Source organism: Mesocricetus auratus, unplaced genomic scaffold (assembly GCF_017639785.1).
Source record: "Mesocricetus auratus isolate SY011 unplaced genomic scaffold, BCM_Maur_2.0 Super-Scaffold_6730, whole genome shotgun sequence".
Classification (NCBI taxonomy): Eukaryota; Metazoa; Chordata; class Mammalia; order Rodentia; family Cricetidae; genus Mesocricetus; species Mesocricetus auratus.
The window spans coordinates 62,092,905-62,114,625 of NW_024429184.1; the positions used below are offsets into that span (position 1 = coordinate 62,092,905).

Consider the following 21,721-nt stretch of genomic DNA (forward strand, 5'->3'; position numbering starts at 1 on the left):
CAAAGGGTGAGTCTGGCAGAAGTGAGGTAATAAGGGGAACATGATGGTTCTTGGAGGTAATGCAGTTTTAGGCAACGGCATAGCAGGATCACCTCATAGGCAAACTTAAATGAACGTTATTGAGAGAAAGGAATCCTGGGAAGAAGCAGTCCCTGTGTCTGAGCTTATGCCAAGCAAAGAACTGCGAGATAAGCTTAGGCACTGGCCCGGGAGTGGGAAGGGGGCTGACCGCTACTCACCCAGCCTGCTGCCATTCCATGTCCATGTGCCTTTCTGGGCAAATTCATCAGAGTACACACTGGCTCTCAGTCTAGCAAGCAGACCTACAACTTGGGACTGAACCTGATTTGGATTTTATTAATACATGGGGAAAATATCACTCATCAAATGAATTGAGCACTTCTCTGATTGCCTTCTAAGTTTGGAGATGTGCTTTCATGGCCACAACATTTCAAGTTCATCCAGAAGTTGATGAATGTGGAATTATGGTGCCAGGGGCTAATTGGCTGATTGTCATAACGGATCTCCCCAGGCTACAGTGGTCTGATAGGCAAGTCTCCATTTACAGTATAGAAAGAGACTTTCTTGTTTTCATGTATCAGCTTACTATAAAGAATGCTAGAACTTCTTTGTGTATTCAGAAATTTCTGGTCGCTGCTGTCTCATGCACCATCTTTCTTCTGCTGACCTGCTCCTTCAGAAAAAGCATACACTGATGAGGGTAATAGCCGAGACACTAGTTGTCGTAATGTAATCATGATTTAGTCCTGCTTTCTTGAGTTAGTCCCAAGATACCTTGCTTGATTTGATTTTGGCTTTCCTTAGGTACGGTTTCAATGGTTGATCTTTCTTTTTAGATCCTTTCATTTCTTTTGGAAGGATAGGCTTGACTTTAATGTGGGGCTTATGATAGATTTTTTTTAAACACTGTTATCTGTACCTTAAAAATGATTTTGGAGCCAGGGATATAGTTCAGTGGCAGAGTATGTTGCCAGCAGGCAACTCAACCAGTCGAAAAAAACATTCTGATTTCTCATGCTTCCAGAGATACTGTAAAAAGAGGATGAGTGATTATAAAAGCATGGGCTCTGGACCTAGCACATGGCTGAAATGGTGGGTTCTTGACCTAGTGCATGACTGAAATTGTGAGTTCTGGACCTAGCACATATCTGAAATGGTTATAATCTTTATTTACTTTTTATTCTCATCTGAGTATATAATACCCAGGAACAGATGAGAAAGCTTTGATAACCAATACTGAGTGTCTTATTCTAGGTTTACATTTTTGGCAGAAAAGCTAGATTGATGCTCCATTAGTAATAAGTATTAATTCTGAATACTGCTGCTGGTGCTCTCAGGGATGGTCATGGACACTGTCTCAACTCCTTCTTGGTACTAGATCTTCACATGACATTCTGTGAACCTCTATTACATTTCAGTGACATATATAATTAAAAAAACATTATTTAAAATGATGATCAGAGCCAAAGACTTAAACTGTAGAAAGTCCAGCAGCAGGTGACTAGGTCCTCTGATCTCAGCAGTGATGCTCAAAGGCATTAGGAGGTAGAAATTTCTAGAACATCTAAGAGTATCAGTGCTCCAGGACAGCTGAGGTCTGGAGTATGTGGTCACATGAAGGAGTGTCTTAAAGGACATCTGTGAGAGACAGTTGGCCAGGGTCAGATGGCAGACCAGAACCTAAAGCAGGGGGAAAGAAGACATGCAGGAGAATCAATAAGAGAAAAAGAAAACAGCTACTCTGTAGAAAACTGAGGTCATATAACAAACAGAGTACTATGGGGCACATAATCCTATAGTTAGAAAACATTATTTATAGATTTTTGCTCTCTAGTCAGGAAGCTTAGATAGCAGAACTACCTCAAATGTCACAGTATCTTTCAGAAGAAAAGTCAGCGTGTGGTACTTAAAAATTTAAAGCTTGGGAGAGATGCTTTGTTATGTCATTTGCAGCCTATTGCTGTGTGTGATCATCCAAGTAAGATGGAGTGGATCAGGTTCTGGTGGGCACACACTGCTTTTGTCTTTTTAATTCTTCAGGCAGTGGATAGTTGGCCATAACAAATCCAGAAATATTTAGACTTTTCTATTTTGGAGAGGACGTTTTCCACACGCGTGCATACACATGAGTTATCTTCTCCTATCACGCTCCACCCTGCTTTTTGAGGCAGGGTCTCTCATTGATCCAGAAGTTCCCTTTTTAGGCTAGGCTTGGGCTCTGCCTGTCTTCCTCCTCCTCCAGCACTGAGGTTATAGGTGTATGCCACCATGTCCAGTTTATGTGTGTCCTGGAGGTATGAACTCAGGTAGTCATACCTACACAGCAAGCCCCTTATCCAGTGAGTCACCTCCCCAGCCCCTCAGAGACTATCTTACATCACAATAAATCATTAGGCCTTTGTGGATCAAAGTATTTGATTACAGGACTGATATAATCATGCACATCCTGGTAGTTACTTTGTGGACATCATCTCCCCTTTAACAGAGAGCCTTTTCAGAAACCGGATTCAGTGGGACTCTTTAGTTCTTAGTGTATAGATGGCTGTATTTGAACAACAGCAAAAGGCAATGATCTTGGGACTTAAAAGAGAGTATCGTCTTCCTTTCCTTTCTTTTTTTGCCGAGTTTTAATGGATTTGAAGAACAATTGGAATTCCTGGTTGGGAGTGAGAGTTGCATTTGATTGAGCTTGATCATGCAGTGATGTAAATTTCAGTGATAGAGGGGGTTTTGTTGTTTGTAAACTTTCTCAGAGTAATTTTATAGTTGAAACTATAGCATCATTGACCTTAGATTTGGCAGACTTAGAAGCAATTTGGACCAAAAGCCCATGGAATGGAAGAGTTCTTTCTTCATCCTCTCTCATCCTTTCTTGACATCAGGGCAGGGAATTTCTACTTGAGATCATCCAGTAAGCTCAGTGGTCTGGAAGCTCCAAGGGCGGATCTGGCAGAGTCATGCTTTCTAATCAAACCACAGCTGGTGGCACGAAGCCCCAGCTGCCTTCTTCCGGCTCTAACTTTTGCAAAGTGCTACTTACTTACTTATTACCGTTTCATCAAGCTTTGGTCATGGGTCTGGGAATAAAGGAACTCCCCAAATGAAATCCCATTTTGGATGCTTCCTGACCTCTTTAGTTTCAGTTTTCACATGTGAGAGAGACAACACGATAATGCCTGACTAAGGAGTTTCGGAGACCTTACAGAGTTTCTTTCCCACATGATGATAAGACCCCTGAAGAAGCCCACCCACAGTATGCGTTTTACGTGGTCACTTTTCATTTTCCCTTGTCCTACCCATCACCTCGGCATGTGGTGCTTGATTTGGAGTTCAGCATCCCACTGGTGTTTAGTATATAAGGTGGACTAAGGCAACTGGGTGATCTGCTGGGGGCATTGTATCAGGTCTTTAAAGGAATATGAAGTTTAATGTGGACATCTTGAGCATGAAAGCCCATTGTTGTTACTGTTGGCTTCCCCACAGCTGTGGCAATGTTGTGGTTATGAAGAGCAAGAGCATTAGGTGGCTGGTGGCATGGGGGAAGAAGGGAACGTCAGACTTCTGTCGGAATGTATTAGCATCAGCTAAGACTTCTAACCCAAAACAACTGGCAGAAAAGTGAAAACCTGAGTCAGAGTCTCACTGTTGTGTGGTCCTACATGAAAACAATCAGGCAGAGTGATTTCCATTTGGCTCAGTGGTTTTTCTTTATTTTTTTTCTTTTCTCCACAACTTTGTTTAGAAGCCATCAAAGTAATTAATTTTTTAAATGACAGTGTGATCCATCTACTTATGACACTCATGGGAAAACCATTCATCATATGTGTGCAAAACGCTTAGGGCCAGGGATTGAGCTGGATGAGATCTCTGTCTGGCGTTTTGGAGAAACTGGTGACATTGAGACAGAAGAGATGTTTTCTCCATCATCTCTTCCATTCCAGAATGTTCTTACTTTGAGGGAGGGGCTTCTCTCCCTGAATACTCTGTGCTCAGAACCTTCACTTCAGGGGACACAGAGTTTTAGACTGACTTTAGAATATTAGTGTATCCCCACTCCCACACTCCACCACCCCGTCCCACATCTGAAAACAAAGAATAAGTCACCTCCATACACAGGTCAGTAGCATGCCGGTAATGGCATTTCACAAAAGGGATTATAAAACTAGGGAGGGAAAAGGCAGATGCTCTGGGTTCCAAAAGAGTGTGGCTCTGTGATCCTGTCATTCTGTTGGAAGTAGGTTTAGTGGACATCCTATGGCCTAAATCAGAATGGTACTTCTCAAACCTTAGGAACTTTGCCAAAGTATAATGTTTATATATGTTTTTCTCCTCACACTGTCTTCTATTAATATTACTTCTAAATCAAAAATCCCTCTTTTCTTCATTGTGCAAAAAATATTGATGAATTGGCCATATGAAGTGCCTTGGTAATAGGAGTTCATTGACTTGCAGTTGTGTCTGCACCATACTAGATATCTAAGAAAGTGTGTGCATGCATGTGTGTGTGTGTGTGTGTGTGTGTGTGTGTAAAATTTGTGCATATGCACATACTTGTTCTCAATTACCAAGGAACCAGTTGGTCTTAAGAATGACCACTTATTCCTTACTTCTTGAAACCCTTTTAATTTTCCTTCTGATTTCCTGGCTAAATAACAAATTTTCGACAAAAACCAAGAAGTAATTTCATATTGTTTTTGTAAGCAATGTTTTTACTAATGAGAAAATTAATAGTTAGATACTGAAAATAAATTTAATTAGCTTTTAAATTCTTCCTTTAAAGCAGTCGTTGTCAGGCCTGTGGGTCCAGGTACCATATCAAATATCCTGTGAATCAGATATTTACAATATAATTCATAATAGTAGCAAAATTACAGTTATGAAGTAGCAACAAAATAAGCTTATGGTTGGGGTTACAACATGAAGAACTGTATTAAAGTGTCACATTAATATTGAGAACCATGGCTTTAAAGGGTAATTTGGAACAGAAGAAGAACTTTCTTACAGAAAAGAAATTCAACATGAGAATTTTTCAAAACAAAATCTAGTAATAAAATTATTTAGGATGTTATATTTTCTCTCCCACACCTTTACAAATGATACTAACTCAGTATGTGATATGTGTTTACTTTTTAGTTAAAACAGAGCCAATGAGCAGCAGTGAAATAGCTTCAACAGCAGCAGACGGGTCTTTAGACAGTTTCTCAGGTTCAGGTAAGGAACGAAAATTAGATTTTCCAATTCGTACTAAGCATTGTATTTCCTAGTTTATTGTATGAGTGTATGTGTTCATGTAGATGTATGAGTATTCACAAAGGCAAATATAAATTATAGCTCTCCTCCAAATTGCAATTAACAATTCCCATGTTTGTAGTCCCTTCTTTGGTGTCCAAAGAAGATAAAAGGACTTTTGTTCTCCATTCTTCAACCTTTATTTGTGAATGGTGCTTCTCCTATTATTTATATCGTTTTTCTCCAATCATACAAGTTTGCATGGTCAAAATTCAACTCCTCAAGACATCATAATTAGACTTATTTCCCTCAAAGCCGACTGTCGTCTGCACAAGCTCTATGCTGGGGTGATTCTGTTAAGCAGTGTTATATTGGTTTTGTTTTTGCTTTTGCCTCTGTGCAATGGGAGACATCAAAGGACAAAGCTGAAGCTTAGATTTATTATTCAGTCATGGATGCTGGGACAATGTATTTGGGAACACCTGAATTCAAGTGCGAGACCAGTTTAAAAATTTTGCATTAATTTGATTAAGAAATATTGAAGAGGAGGCTGGAGAGATGGCTCAGCTGTAAAGAGCACTGGCTGCTCATCTACAGGACCCGGGTTCAATTCCCATCACCCACACGGTAGCTCACAACCGTGTGTAACAGTTGTGTCAGTGTAGCTGTAAACTCTAGGCTATCTGACACCCTCACACAGATATACACACAAGCAAAACACCAGCACACATAAAATACAAACAAATTTATTTTAAAAAGAAATAGTGAAGAATTCTGGCAAAATTCTGGCAGTGGGAATGGGAAAATGAGGCGTTCTTTGTATTTATGGAGCGTAAGTCATCCGTGACCAATGGTCATCGCAGCAGTCAAGCACGACAGAGAGGAGGAGAGCAAGGCATATGTGGAGCATGTCTGTTCCTTCACTCTGGGGTACTTTGAACGAGAGCTATGAGCTACCTGAAGATGTCAGGCGTGTTAAGCACCATAGCTCAGAAAGTTTGCAGATGGGAAGTGTGGAAGTGTACAGGGTGGTAAAGTTAGCAGAATTCATTAGCGCTGAAGGCAGGAGATTGAGCACCTCCATATGTGAATGAACTGGATAGGTAATCCTGTGTTACAGAGATAATTAGAGATGTAACGGTGAAGTGAGAATATCAAATTGGAAGTGAAAGCAGGGAATTTAAAAGAAGCACTGTCTATATGGCAGATTCATTCATACACAGCCATCATTTATGTGTGTAAGGATACACATGCATGAATACTTATATGCAGTGAATATGCAGACACACAAACCTTATTTTATGAAGTGAGAGGGTAGGCTATGTGAGAGTAATTATCTTGGAAACCTGTGGTGATGTACAGCTTTAGTCCCAACACTCAGAGACAGAGGCAGGCAGATTTCTGAGTTTAAGGCCAACCTGATCATCAGAGTGAGTTTAAGGTCAGCTGGGGTTACATGGAGAAACCCTGCCTGAAAAAGCCAAAATAAGATAATAAAATAAAAAAAAAATAAAGGAGTAGAATCTGTAGTACAATCACCATTTTATTTTTAAAGAAAATATACATACATATATTCATACATTTCTTTGTATGAATATATTTCTGTATGTATGGGAACGAAAATAGTATTTGTGTCTAGGTAGTGTCTCAAAGAGGAGACTAGTGACAAGCTTATGAAGGTGTGGAGTTGGAGGAGACTGATGGAGATGCTGTGCAGACTAGGAAAGTGTGACAAGGGGACTTCGAAGTGGATAGACAGTGCAGTCACATGTCCAAGCAAAACCAGAGCTCTTGAACTTGGAATATATACACACAGAGAGAGTTTGCCCTTTAAAACAATGATTCTCAAACCATGGGTTGTGACCCCTCACAGGAGTCATAACTCCCACAAGGGTCACATATCAGATATTTACATTACAATTCACAACAATAGCCAAATTACAGGTATGAAATAGCAAGGAAATAATTTTATGGTCAGGGTCACTACAATGACCCCAGGTGAAGAGATATTTGGTTTGATCCAGAGTTATGAACTTGGCAGATAGGACGCAAAGGAGAGTAGAGATAAGATAATTGAGACTATTTAAAAGAAATACTATCAAGCAATTATTCATGTCTCCAACTGCCTTAACGTAGAAGACACTTCAATAGGAGACAGAGATGGAGGGAGTACTGCATCTCATGATGACACTGGAAGAGCTGTGAAAATGAGAACAAGAGAATGAAAATAGTATTTGTGTCTAGGTAGTGGGATAAAGTGAATTTCATTTTTTCTTTTTCTGCTATTTTGTATTTTCCAAAATTTCCTATTGGTCACATATGTAGCACTTACAGATTGGAAAAGGTAATATTTTAAAACACAAGTTAGGTAACATGTGTTCCAAGAAGGTAACAAAATTTAAAGGGATTCTGTCCTGATATTGTTAGCCTTATATTCTTGACACTTACAGTAGTAGGCCAATCATCTTTGCTCAGTGAAGTAACACATGGATAAGCCAGTAGTAAATGCAGTCTACATTTTGCATTGTGATGTTTCACTCAATTGCTCCTTACAGTACAGAGTAATTAATTAGTGTGAGCACACATGTACAATTAATTAATCGTATGTACTCACAGACGTGTGCACACACACACACACACACTATGGTATGAATGAAGGTCTGAGGACAACTATCAAAAGTCTATACTCTTCTTCCACCATGGTGATCCCAGGGGGCAGACTCCAGTCTTTAAGCTTGGTGACAAACACCTTTATCATTTTTATCTGCTAGCTCTCTCTGGCACAATTATTTTAGTCATTTGAATATTTAAAGGACCATAGATATTGTAAATATTGTGTCTGTAAAGCCTCTGACTATCCTGCCTGTCTCCCCAATCTAAATCTGTTACTAGTTGTTAGTTAAGTACTTGCTGATGGCATCAATCAAACACAGTCTGGTGTATCAGCAAATAGAAACTACTCAATAGAAGAGGTAAGCATCATGAATGATCAGTGTGGTTTACTTATTAACTGGTTATGAAAAGATGCCACTTTGAATGTCTGACTCTGAAGCAAAGAAAGTGAATAAAAACAGTAGAAGTTGTTTGTGTTCTTGCTTAGAGAGAGGCTCCTGTGGAGGGGGCATCTGAACATAGATGTGGTGAATGAAGGGCTGAGTTCTGGTTGGGGAACTTGGTGCTTTGGTTAGCACCTCAGGCTTTTGCATGATCTAATTTTCATCCTTAAGGGACCATTCTTTGAGGCTGAGGAGATAGCAAGCCTTTGTCCCACAAGCTGGAGAACATGAATTAGATTTTTCTGCACCCATGTAAAACTTCAGGCATATAACCTCAAAACATAATGTGGAGAAATGACTGAGGAAACCTGGTGTTGTGCATTCTCTCTCTCTCTCTCTCTCTCTCTCTCTCTCTCTCTCTCTCTCTCTCTCTCTCTCTCTCTCTCTCTCCCTCACACACACACACACACACACACACACCATTGATTGTGTGGAAAAGGCTTTATGGAAACATGGTAGAATCAGGAAGTTCATTATTTTCCTGACTCAGAAGAAAGTTGACTGGTTTCTCACATTGTCCCAGAAAAGCCAACAGGTCAGGAGTCGCATGTCAGGATCTTGTTAGGGAAAAATTGTGAAGAAGAGAAGGAAGGAAAGATAGGCTAAGTGGAGCTGATCTAGGCTGTCTTCCAGTCTAGTGCAATTCAGCAAGGCTGCTGGGGGACTCACAGGTCTCCCAAACCTGCTGTCCTTAAAGAGCACTGTTACTGGCCAGGAGGAGCCATTGAAACAGAGACATCACTGAGTCTATGCAGATGGAATTATCAACCTGGCTGCGTATCCCTTGTTAGATTATGTCTCTTCAGCGGAGACATGGAAGGTGCCTTCTCTCTTTGCCGTATCAGAGGTTAGAGCAGAGCAATGAATGAGTGGAACTGAGATGTCAGATTTGAGTGTTTTGAAGAAGGACTGCAATTATGATTGAAGAGAAGAGTGAAAACTCATGTTTATGCTTTTCATCAGAGTGGAGGAAGGATGTTGCCAGTGATAACAGGGCTGCCTTGTGGAGGTATGGACTGAGGACAGGAGATCTCTGAATGTCCTTGATCTGTTCAGTGAATTCTCACCTTTGAGATTGCTTTTGGCTCTGAATTTTCCCCCACCTCAAGACCTATGGAGACTTCTTTAAATTATGTGGTAGAAGGAAGAGAAAGACTAGAATAGTCACAAGTGTGCTGACTGATAAGGAGGTATGGATTGTCTGTGTGTCTTAGGAGCTCTCTGATTCCTGTCATTTGTATTTGATGAATGGAGAATGTGACTGCTGTACCTACCCCAGTCCCCTTGCTCTGGATTATTCTGGTCCTGGGATAGTGAAATCAATTGGGATTCCTGGATTACTGTTGTAAAAGTAGTTTAGGAAATTAAGGGAAGGGTATTTGAGACCACATGGTAAACACTAAGCTATAGGCTACCAGAGATCTCAGGTGTTTGGATTAGGGACATATATATGGTATGTTAAATGGCAGTTTGAAATATGTAGTCCCAGGGATTGAATTCAGGACATTGGGTTTGGTACCCTCAGTTTACCCATTGAGCTGTTTCACTGATCTCATTATTATGTTGTAAGTCTTACTTACTGATCACTTGCCATGTGCTAGATAGATCCTGTCAGGTGCTGAGGAGGCAGACATGAGAAGTCTCCAGCACCTGAAGTTCATAGTTTCCAAAGAAAAGCAATAGCTACATGTGGAATTATGCTAGCCAGATGCAATGCACCTAATGGCGCTCTGTGGATATGTGCAATATGCCAAGAAAGTGCAGAGAGAGAAGTGAAGAAATGTAATGTTTCAGTCTCTGTGGCAGTAGGTTTGTCAAACAGGGTAATGAAGAGCATGATAAGGCCAGGGTCTTATCTTGAAGAACATCCAAGACAAAGGTAAAAATGGACAAAACATATAGGAGTCCCAAAATCCAGGCAGGTTGCACTGTGCCAGGAACGACAGGGTATGGAAGCCTCAGCCTCCTGTATCCCCTTCCAAATAATTTATCAATCATTCCTAGAATCATGTGAGTGGCTACAAGATTGTGAGCCACGGGATGGATATGAAGCATCTTCACTGAGGCAGAATCTCTGTGGTGGCAATAGGGAGGGAGAGAGAGCAAAGGGTGGAACATAAGACAATAGTCCTCATGGCTGCTGTGACCATTGCAGTGAGACATGATGAGGACTTGAAGCAGGGCTGGAGTCTGAACGAGGAATGAATGTGAGGGCCAGGGCCAGAGTAGCAGGCTGCTCTGGGACTTGGGATAAGTGAATGGAAGAGGGAACAGAGACGGTGACTGGGGTTTCTAGTTTCTGTGTAGGATATCAGTGAAATGTATGTTTTGATGGAGAAAAACAACAGGACATAGGTTCAAAGGTCAGTGTACTTGTGTTGCCCATGCCTCTGTCTTCAAAGATGGTACTTCTATTTATTCTGAACATTGCATGTGTAAAACATGGGTCAAAAAATTCTACCAGCATGCATTTTACTGGACAGATGGTGATGTTGCCTATTGAGGAGAATTAAAAAACAGAAGAGAGGCTGGGGAAATAGTTCATTCAGTAAAGTACTTGTGTGCAAGAGTGAAGACTTGAGTTTGATCCTGCAACCCATGTGAAAAATCTAACCATCATGGCCTGTGCTTGTAGTCTTAATCTTGGAGAGATAGAGTTAGGGTGGACCCTGGTACTCACTGACCAGCCTGCCTAATCTAGTCAGTGAGTTCCGAGAAAATCAGAGACCCTGTCTCACAAAATAAGATGGTCAGTGCCTGAAAAAGGATGCCCAAGGTTAACCTCTAACCTTTGTCTCCACACGTACACACTTGCACATATATGTACACCTGTATACACATGAATATGCGCACATGTGTACACACATACCACAGAAACACAGAAAGGAGGGCAAGGTTAGGGACAAACTTGGTGAGAACCAGAGAAAGTCATTTACTTCTGTAAACATTATATGAATCACTTCTTTTGAATTGTATTACTTAGTGTTCACAAGGCTCATATAAGGCGGAGGAGCAAGCATTGTTGCATCATTATATGGAAGCTAGGAGTGAATGACTTGAGACCACGTGTCTTGACTTTCCATGCTCTTAGTCCCCAGTTCTCATTACTTTCCTTTGTATACACACATACAATGCATATACTTTGAACGCAAGTTACACTGACTAGCATTGTGATAGACAGTCCTAACACCTCTCATTGTTTTCTCTGTAAAAAAATATTGTTGGGTGCAACTTACTGAGATGATGATCTTTTCGAGAATTGTGACCCAGGAGTTGAAAAACAGACCAAGAGCTAGAAAAGAATGAAGGGGGTTCTCATGGCTTCTGTCATCAGGTGGCATACACGTTAGAAACACTCGTTTTTAATTGTGATTTCCATGAAGAGAATTCTTTCTGCAGATATTGTCTGCTTTGCCCTTGGCCCCTTTTGTGCTTAGAGAAGGGGAGTGGAAGAGCTTGTCCCCATAGGTGACTTGGACAAGTGTCAGGCAACCCCCCAGTCTAAGTGTATTCTCAGCAATGCCTCCCTTCTAGAAACTGAAGCCTTTAACAAATCTCCCCTCAGCCAGAATAGGGCTTGTCTTTCCAGGACTGCGCCTGCAGCATCTGGCAAGGAGCTTCGGTGGAGTAGGTGTTCAGTAAGTGCCCAGAGCTTGGGGGACGTGAGCCAGGTGGTACTGCCATCTGTTTCATGTCGATTCTGTCCCTCCTAAGGTGACACCAGTGGTGGAAATCTGGCAGTGTGAAAGGTCAGAGGCACCCAGACCTTTCAGCAGTCCCGGGATTAGGTCTCATTTGTTTGAATAGAGAAAGATAGCCCATCTCTTCTGAGATTCTAATCAAAATCTCCCACTCTTCTCCCAAGTACCCACTGGGAAATGAAGTGTGACAAGCAGAAATGCATTATATGACAAATGAGAAAATACACGACTCTCTGAGTACATGGGACTTTACATGAGAACAGGGGAGAAACACAGTGACTATGTGGCACAGTCTCCAAAGACACTGAGAGTTAGTTACATTCTATAGCAATTGCTCCCAAACGCTGCATTTTAGCCAGGGAAAGATTGGGAAGTTTGAGGGGAATATATGTATTCACAAACAAATATATATTGTTTACATATAGGTGAATTGTCCTACTTGTAACAAGAACCAATATTTTAAACCTTTATACTATTGAAAATAGGTGTTTGCTTTTTTACAAAATTTGAATGAGAGTCAAAAGAACATTTCATAGAAGCCTGGTGAATTTCTGAAACATCCAGAGTCAAGAAAATCTGATTAAAGAAATTAAGTTTTGTTTGATTGCTGAACTGCCTCTTTAAGGGAAAAAAATAAACAACCTTGTTTGTTTGAGCATCCAAGTTGAATACATACATCTAAGAGAACAGAATACACAGAGCAGCCGAAGAGCAAACAGGCTAGGCTTGCAACCTGAGGCATTAAAGATAGTGGCAGGAATGCTGTTTTACTAAACAACATCATTAAAACGGCACAGGCAAATGTGAATCACTCCCATTTCCCTCACAGGAGAGATTCAAACACATTTCTTGTTAATTCAGGTCAAGCTTTGTGTGTCCCTGATGCATATATAGAGGTCCTTTGAGCTTCCTAGTGCCCTTCAGCCTGGCTTTCCTGAGAGGGACATTACTCCTTGCCGTCAAAGTGCTCTGACAAGTATTTATAACTATATTCATATTTATGACTGTATCTTTGAATTTTAAGAGTCTGTTAAAATTAGAACCCCTAAATCAGTGGCTATGTGTTCCCCCTTTTAAAGGTTTTCTTTCGCTTCGTGTATATGGGCGTGCTGCCTCACATGTCTGTACACACATATGTACATTGCCCGAAGAGGTCATAAGGAGTCATTAGATCCCCTAGAAAGTATGGTTACAGGTGGTTGTCAGTCAGCATGCGGGTGGGTGCTGGGCATCAAACCCGGGTCCTCTGGAAGAGCAGTTGGTGCTCTTATTGCATGAGCCACCTCTCAGCCCTTTGTGACTTCCTAGGAGGCAGGCCATATGAAATCATCATGTCTGTAGATGACAGAGATCAAATGGCTGCAGTTCTCTGCCGGGATGTCATCGTTTGTGACATGCCAATGTTTTCTCGTGTTTAGTATTCTCCTTGGGTTCCTATGCATCACTGTGTTTTCTTTTCCCTCAGCTCTCGGGAGCAGCAGCTTTAGTCCAAGACCAGCTCACCCCTTCTCTCCACCACAGATTTATCCTTCCAAGTAAGATGTATTTTCTCTTAATTAATACATGACTTTTCTAAGTCGACTTTACTTTGTTCTAAGTCATGTCTGTGCCCATGTTACATTAATTGAAGTGAAAGTGAATTTTGTAGAGGCTGAATTACATAACTATATATGCAAACATATCTTATGTACTACCTAGTAGCACTGAAGCACTTTGAAGTGCTTTGTCAATTGCTAGTGGGAAGTTGGACTGTAGCATACATTCTTTAGCTGGAATTTGTGATGTAGTTGTTCGTTTTGACCTTGCATGTTTCCATCTAATGCATGGGCTTTCTATTTTCTGTCATTCCTGACAAATAGCAGACCATACCCACATATTCTCCCTACCCCTTCCTCACAAACTATGGCTGCATATGGGCAAACACAGTTTACCACAGGAATGCAACAAGCCACAGCCTACGCCACGTACCCACAGCCGGGACAGCCCTATGGAATTTCCTCCTATGGTGAGTCATTGAACCATTATTCTTGTGGTGTATTCTGGTGAGGCCATGTTGTGTGTTTTAGAAGTACCTCCGGCGTATTGCTGTTGGTCCACTCAGAAATTATTGTTACCCACTTGCTTTCAGTTCTGTGTGATTCCTGCTAATGAGCTTTGTGAACTTAGTGAACTCTTACCTTGAGGTCAGAGGTAGTGAGCAGGTTGTCTGGGTCTTAGGCCCCTTGTTCTCCTTTCTCTTTGCTTATATCTGAATTGGACATCGGAGCACTTGACTCTGGAATCCAAAGTATTTTTGTGCATATTTGTGATAAACCTTCTATGAATGAAGTCTTTTGGGGTAAAGATCCATTTCCCGTTTATCAGATGCCTAGCTATGATTAGGGAAATACATGCAGAATTCAGCAAACTGTTGCCCTAAACCTTGGGGTGGTTACTCGATCAAATTTCAGCATTATCACCCATTAGGAAAACTGATCTATATATCACCTCCTGGACCGCACTTTGAAGACGCAGGTCAGGAAGCATTCAAAGCTCACATGGTATTTGTTCCTTCCCACCTGGAGATTATCTTTATCTTGGTGTAATTTAACTCAATTGTGATGAGGTCAATACCTGTAAATTAAAAATAAATCCAGCCAAATCCCAAAGTTCTATTTACAAAAGAGTACACATTTCAAAATACATTTTCCTCAATTTTAGTTGTAATTGCAGTTTTTCAACCAATTAAATTGAAGTACACTGATATGGGGCATTTTACTAAGAGGGAAAAACAGAGACCAATAAAGAAAAAAGCATATGAATATTTGTAGAAAACGACTGGACTAGGTCCTTCTGAAGATGATAGCATTTTAGCAGCTATTACATTAGTCTTTTGTTGGTGTAGTTTTTGTGTTGTATACTTGCCAGCAAACATGGAAAACATTGCTGTTCTGTTGAAGTTTTTCACCACTCAGTAGAAGCTAGGCAATTTTCTTCCATTTACTGCTGTCTCTTGACCTCAAGGAATTTGACTCTCTATTAGTTTATTTTAAAATACATGGAAATAAAGTCTAACTTACATGTAACTCCAGTTTCTGTAGTTTTATCTCAAAGCCATCAGAGCTAAATGCCACTTTCTCTAAGGACCCGTGACCCCAAGATATCTACACACTACTGTGAAAATAAGGAAAAAAGAGAAAATATATAGGCATAGGTTTTCAAAATGAGAATAATGGAGAGGGTAAAAAACAAATTTGTTACAGCTTAGATTAGACCCATCACTCATCTGCTCACAGGTTTCTAAGGAAATTAGTTTTCTGCCTGTGGGTAGAGGTCTGCGAGGTAGGTGGGGCTCTTGGTGTTTTCCACCTTTCCTTGCTTTTCCATATCTGTTTTCATCACAGAAGTTCCCCATCCTGAGCTTCTGAGGTTGTCCAGTGAGGGTGGGAGGGACAGCAGGATGCCCTTGGTTGGGTGGAGGAAGAAGGGAGAAAGTCCCTGCTGATGACACATGGAAATAAAGGGAGTTTCTAGAGCTGTCCAGCCACCTATCTAGGGCTGGTATGGTTCCAGGAATCATATACAGGTTTGAGTTGTTCACTGGTAAGATTACCTGTACATAGCACATCACATCTGTTTTGACATGTTAAGATTCTACTAAGTTTTCAATGTTAAGGTCATTGTGAAGTGTTCAGAAATACCCAAGAAGTTAAAGCAGGATCTCTCAGCCAAATCAGATTCTTCCTCTGCCTTAGGATAATTACCTAACTTCATTCTACCCATGAAATTCCCCTAAAATGGAAATAAACAGCTAGACTACTGTGTATCCTAGATCCCAAAGATATGATTTATCTTCAGTGAAAACCAAGATTAGTGAAAAATATGAATTCTCTTGGCAGGGATGCTTCTGTCTTCCCTTTGTGGGAGTGAGAGTCATCTTTATGACTGCCTTTAGCTACAGTTGAGAGCAGTGGCCTACCTCAGTGTTGCATGCCCCAGTCTGGAATTAGTGTACCAGCGTGGTGCTTTGAAAAGTAATTGATAACCACAAATAATTTTCTATAATCCTATAAAACAAAAACGTGTATTTACATGATACTATGACTTCAAATGTACTTTAGCCTGCATTTAGAAGGATCATACTTGAACACTTGAAAACAAGTAAGGACAAACAGCATGTTACTGGCCCCTTCCAGGAATGTATAGATCACTCTGCTGTTTTAGAGGTTCAGTTCCTTGACATTTTACTTTCTTAATGCTGTCTTTCTCGAAAGTTCTAGATCCTCAGGAAAAGAAAAGAAAGAAGCAGAAAATTCATTTTCCTAGAAACCTATGAGCAAATGAGTGATGGGTCTAATCTAAGCTGTAGCAAATTCTTTCTTTTTTAATTCTCCCTGCTGTTCTCACTATGAAATCTACGCCTATCTTTCTTCTCTTTTCCTTATTTTCAGGATTCTGTGAAGAAATCTTGGGGTCACATGCCCTCAGAGAAAGTGGCATTTAGTTCTGACAGGTTTGATCTAGATGGGTTCCCCACTTGTTTGTACCCTGTGCTGCTTCCTTTGACTTCAGAGTGTCCTGGGCACTCCCGTCAGAGTTGGGGAAAACAATGAAAATCCTAGAGATTCTGAGAAATCAGGTCTCGGGGAAAAGGAGACTTAGTGACTTGGTAACAGTGTGCCTTATCTTTTATTATGAGTATTTCTGGCTATGACAGGATAACCTACTCTAGTAAAATAACAGAATGAATTATGGAAACAATAGCTCCAGAGTTCCACTTTCTAGAAAGTTGAATGCAGGAAAATCAGAGAGAATCATGTGAATGACCATTCAAGTCTAGACTTTTTAAAAGAAAAACTGAGCTTGTGGTTTATGAAATTCAACTGTAAGCATCCAGGCCCTGTATTCCTGCAGACAAGTCGGGGAGCAGCTGTGATTGGGTAGTTGTGGGAGTGTGGCTTGTCTATATTCACCAGCTTCTGAAAACGAACAGATAGATCAGCTGTCACTAACTGATTTAGGTGCATTGTGGGCAGGCATCAAGACGGAAGGTGGCTTGTCACAGTCTCAGTCACCTGGACAGACGGGATTTCTCAGCTATGGCACAAGCTTTGGTACCCCTCAACCTGGACAGGCACCGTACAGCTACCAGATGCAAGGTCTGTATACAGCCTCTCTTTGCTGTTTTCCTCCAACTGTTGGCTGTTGATTTCTAAAGCAAATGTGATATTCTCATAACTGCAAGTTGATGAGGCCAGTGGGCCAGGCACAGAGACAGGACAGCAACACATTTCAAATTAGATTCTTCACCTGCTACCCTCTGGGTTAGGATATCCATATTTATGTGAAGGAATTAGGCAGAAGGATGTATAAAGGTGACATTTCAAATATTCTAGTTGTATTCTTAATGCTTCTGTTGCCTGCTACCAGTTACAAAAGAGAATGAAAAGCAAGCAAAGTCAGCCACGTAAGAGGTTGTAGTGTGGTGTGCAGGAGCACCAGATGTGGTATAACCAGCTAGCTTTCCTAAGAGGGATGTTTGGCCTCTTCATTTTAGTGATGGGAGGTGTTGGGCGACAGAACACTCTGGCCTACAATGTATATTGTCTCAATGGTCTACCAAAGACCAAATCAAATTTACACAGAGCCAGCTGGAGATACCCCACAGAGCCTCAGGTTAACCCTTCCAAGGACCAGAACCACAAACAAAACATGACATAGGTGCAATTCAGGTGGAATGACAGGTCAGAGTGGAGGTCATCAGAGCCTTTTTCAGATACCACTTGTAATTAGCAGATTGTTATCAGGCAAATGCATCTATAAAGGTCTGAAGAATAAGTTTCACATAATTAAAAATTTTTCTAGAACCTGTTTTTTTTCCACCAAACATTAGCTTCACACATTATATTTGGTTTTCTAAGATGCAAAACAGTTGAATTGACTCCCCTGTCCTGCTTCCTAGCTGAGTGAATTCTCTTTATGAGTTTCATTTTTTATGTTTATTATGTGGTTATGGCGTTATCTGTTGAGGATGAATTAGAAAAAATAGAGAAGTACAAAAATAATTTCAATCATACATTCCATACAATTCTTACCATTCTTTCCTATATAATACATACACCGTAAGCAATTATATTGCATAATATTGTCATGTGTCTATTGTAAGTAAGGATATATATATATATATATATATATATATATATATATATATATATATATATATATATATATTTGGTTTTTTGAGACAGGCTTTCTCTGTATTGTTTTGGAGGCTGTTCTGGAACTCTCTCTGTAGACCAGGCTGGCCTCGAACTCACAGAGATCCACCTGCCTCTGCCTCCTGAGTGCTGAGATTAAAGGTGTGTTTCACCAATGTCCGGTGTAAGGCATATGTTTTAAACATCTTTTTACATCAATAAGCTACTTTTTAAAACATCATAGTAGTGGCTGTGTGGTATTTAGGGGTAATGTCTTTAGCTACTCCCCTGTTTGTTATTGGACATTTATCACAATGATATGCATATCTTACCTGTATTTGCAGTTGCTTATCCTGACAAATGCCACGTGTGGGATTTCTAGGCAAATTAGTTTATGCTTTTGGAGAATTTCTTATGTATTTACAAGTGTAAGGATGCATTATAGGGGAGTGTGTATGTTGGTATTTGATAGTAATTTTGATATTTCATGTGTATTCTTTAAAACTAAAGAGATAAAATTGTTTCCTTCTCACTGGTATTACTCATATTTCTTCAATTATTTATTTAATGGTTTTATATCATTTCATATGCATATTTTTAGTTTGTGACTTTTTGTTTAGTTTTTACCATATATCAAGTTAAAATTCTATTGATCAAGATCCACTAATTTTTTTCACATTTGTTTTTTCATTTGGTTTTTAAAAAGGCTTGATTTGCAAAATTTTGATATGTTTGATGGCTACAGAATAAAACAGTCTTACAGCAGACAGGATTTATTGGTAGAAGGAAGCTACTTATATGCTAGACTCCAAACCTTTTAAGCTATCTTGGAACAGGCTTTACACGTACTGAATTTCAATTGAAATTGAATTGCTATGTCTAGGAGAAACAAGAGGTGATGGAGACACTTCATTGATGAGTTTCACAGACACGGAGGAATGGCAGACATCGTACAGTGAAGGCGAGGGTGTAATGATTTCACTAGACCCAAGATAAATGATAAATGGATGTTTATTGGGGAACACTTTCACAGATAATAATAAAGAGCCACCGGAGCACGTCTCTGCCCTTCCTATCAGATAGGCTGACCCAAGACAGAGAGACCACAAGCCAGAGACCATGTCTCACACTGTTCTCTGTTGGCTTCCATTTGCCTGAAGCTATGCCCAAAGGGGTGTGGCCACAGTTACAGGGTCACAGGCAAGATGCCACTACAATGCAGCAAAGATCTATTTGCTCACAGGATCTTGTCAAAGAGAGAGACAACCAAATATATTAAGCCACTGTAGATGCCTCCAGACTATTAGGGAAATAGAAAGGTACTATGGGAGTTCCATTGCCTACTGCTCCTCTGGGCCTGATAGAGCAGAAGCAATGCCAAAAGAGAGGAGACCCAACAAAATGCCTTCTGAGCAGAGAAACCCAATGGAAGATTCTAGCAAAATTTATGTTAAGACAAATGTTTTTTAAAAAAAATATTTCATTGTATATGTGTGGGTGTTTTGCCTGCACTACATGCATGCGGGTGCCCATGAGGGTCAACAGAGAAGTGTTAGATCCCCCTGGAACTGTAGTTCTAGATAGTTGTGAGTCACCATGTGAGTACCTGGGTCCTCTAGCAGAGTAACAAGTGCTCTCAGCTGCTGAGCCATCTCTTCAGCCCAAGACAAATGATTCTAAAAAATGAATCTTTACATCCTGTTTTAATTCACTTTTTTATTCGTCATATGGCCGGGTTTCTAGATACTTTGAGAAATAGAGATTGGACATTTTTTTATCAGCATCTTGAGGAAGAAATATTTACACTGCCACATGCTTTTGGACTTTAGGACATTTTTGTGTAAACACACACACACACACACAGAGAGAGAGAGAGAGAGGGAGAGAGAGAGAGAGAGAGAGAGAGAGAGAGAGAGAGAGAGAGAGAGAGAGAGAGAGAGAGATTGATATTAAGGATGAGGAACCACACATGTTTAGACATGAAGCTTAGCATGTTTACATGCATGTTGAACTTATGCTCTGGGGATCGCCAGAAATGCCAGGATTATTCCATGTCTGACTTCTTTTACACAGGTGTAAGGGATCTCAACTCAGGTCTACATGCTTCTACAGCAAGCATTTTAGCAACCAGGCCATTTCAACCACTTCCAAATGTACTACCATGAAATTCAGTGTGAAAACTGCCATTGTTCATGAATTTCTAAGGCTGCTCGTGGAATCTATTGACTTTGAAACATCTTTTCTAGCTTCTTTCTGTCTTTTTTGGTTTTATTTTGAAATACAGTCTCACCATGTAGCCCAGGCTAGCCTCAGACTTGCCATGTAGCTAGGCCAGTCCTGAATTCCTATCCTCAGACTACCTCAGCCTGACAAGTGCTGGGTGTACAGGCATGTGCCACCAAAACAAGACTCAGTATCTTCTCAACACATTTTTTAAGATTAAAAAATTATTTATGTGTCTAGGTGTAGGTCTCTGTGAAGGTACATGTGTATGTGTGTGTGAAGGTAATGGCTGTATGATGGTGGAGGGGGCTAATGTGTGTGTGAGGGTATGTAAGTATGTGTGTGGGGGGTAATGCCTGTGTGAAGGTATGTATGTATGTATGTATGTATGTGTCAAGGGCTAATGTGTGTGTGAAAGTATGTAAATATGTGTGTTGGGAGGTAATCCTGTATCAGGCTTTGCATGTATCATGGAGGGTCTAATGTGTGTGTGAGGGTATATAAGTATGTTTGTTTGGGGGTAATGCCTGTGTGAGGGTGTGTATGTATGTATGTGGAGGAGCATAATGCCTGTGTGAGGGTGTATATGTGTGTGTGTGGCATAATGCTGTGTGAGGGCATGTACATATGTGTGTGGCGTACCTATGGAGTCCAGCTGGAGTTACAGGTGGTTGGGGCTTCCTAACATGGGTGCTGGGAACCGAACTCTATTCATCTCCAAGAGACGTGGTCACTCTTAACCACTGAGTTTTCTCTCCAGTCCTCAGTACATATATTACAGTGGGGTTTTTTTGCCATCTATAAACAACCCCCAAAATTCCTCAAATTGTATTAATTTATAATGAATAATATTGCTCCTTTGCTTAATTTCTTCTTGGGTTGTGGTATAGATGCTTGTCCAGTGTGTGCAAGACCCCAGGTTTAATTCCCAAAAGGAACAAAATGTATCGGCCAGCTAGACGATGGGTCAGAGGGTAGTTTATCTATCTATGGTATTTTTTTCTAGTTTTCTCCTCAGGAGGAAATTTTCAATCTTTGAAATAAAGGATGGGTACTCAAAGTTAGTTGTTAGGGTGTCATTGTTACCAGTATAACACTTTGGTAGTTTTCATGACTCAAGCAAGCAGAAGTGTATTGTATTCAATGAATTAGAAGAGACCAGGTGCCCATCACCTCTCCCAACACTTTCAGATTCAGAGGGGCAGTGTAAACATGCTGGAGCTTCGACCCTGTGTACAGGGTATGGCTCTAAAACTAGACAGCTCCTCATGGCTAGGACCCTGCCTCCATTCCTTATCTGAGGAACATAAGAGAT

The 21,721-nt window shown here is 40.5% G+C and overlaps 1 protein-coding gene across 9 annotated transcripts in view; it reads left to right on the forward strand.

Moving 5' to 3' along the window:
• The window catches only part of Eya1 (EYA transcriptional coactivator and phosphatase 1), a 144,206-nt gene that overhangs the window by 23,026 nt on the left and 99,459 nt on the right, over positions 1 to 21,721 (forward strand). For 4 of the 9 annotated variants that reach the window (XM_013110892.3, XM_013110893.3, XM_013110894.3 and 1 more), the window contains 4 exons: positions 5,155 to 5,232; positions 13,473 to 13,542; positions 13,867 to 14,012; positions 17,008 to 17,145. In XM_013110892.3, the coding sequence (XP_012966346.1) occupies positions 5,155 to 5,232; positions 13,473 to 13,542; positions 13,867 to 14,012; positions 17,008 to 17,145 (432 nt within the window). Of the gene's footprint in view, positions 1 to 5,154; positions 5,233 to 13,472; positions 13,543 to 13,866; positions 14,013 to 17,007; positions 17,146 to 21,721 lie in introns of those variants that run through there. The other 5 variants (XM_021225256.2, XM_021225255.2, XM_021225254.2 and 2 more) reach the window with 5 other exon arrangements.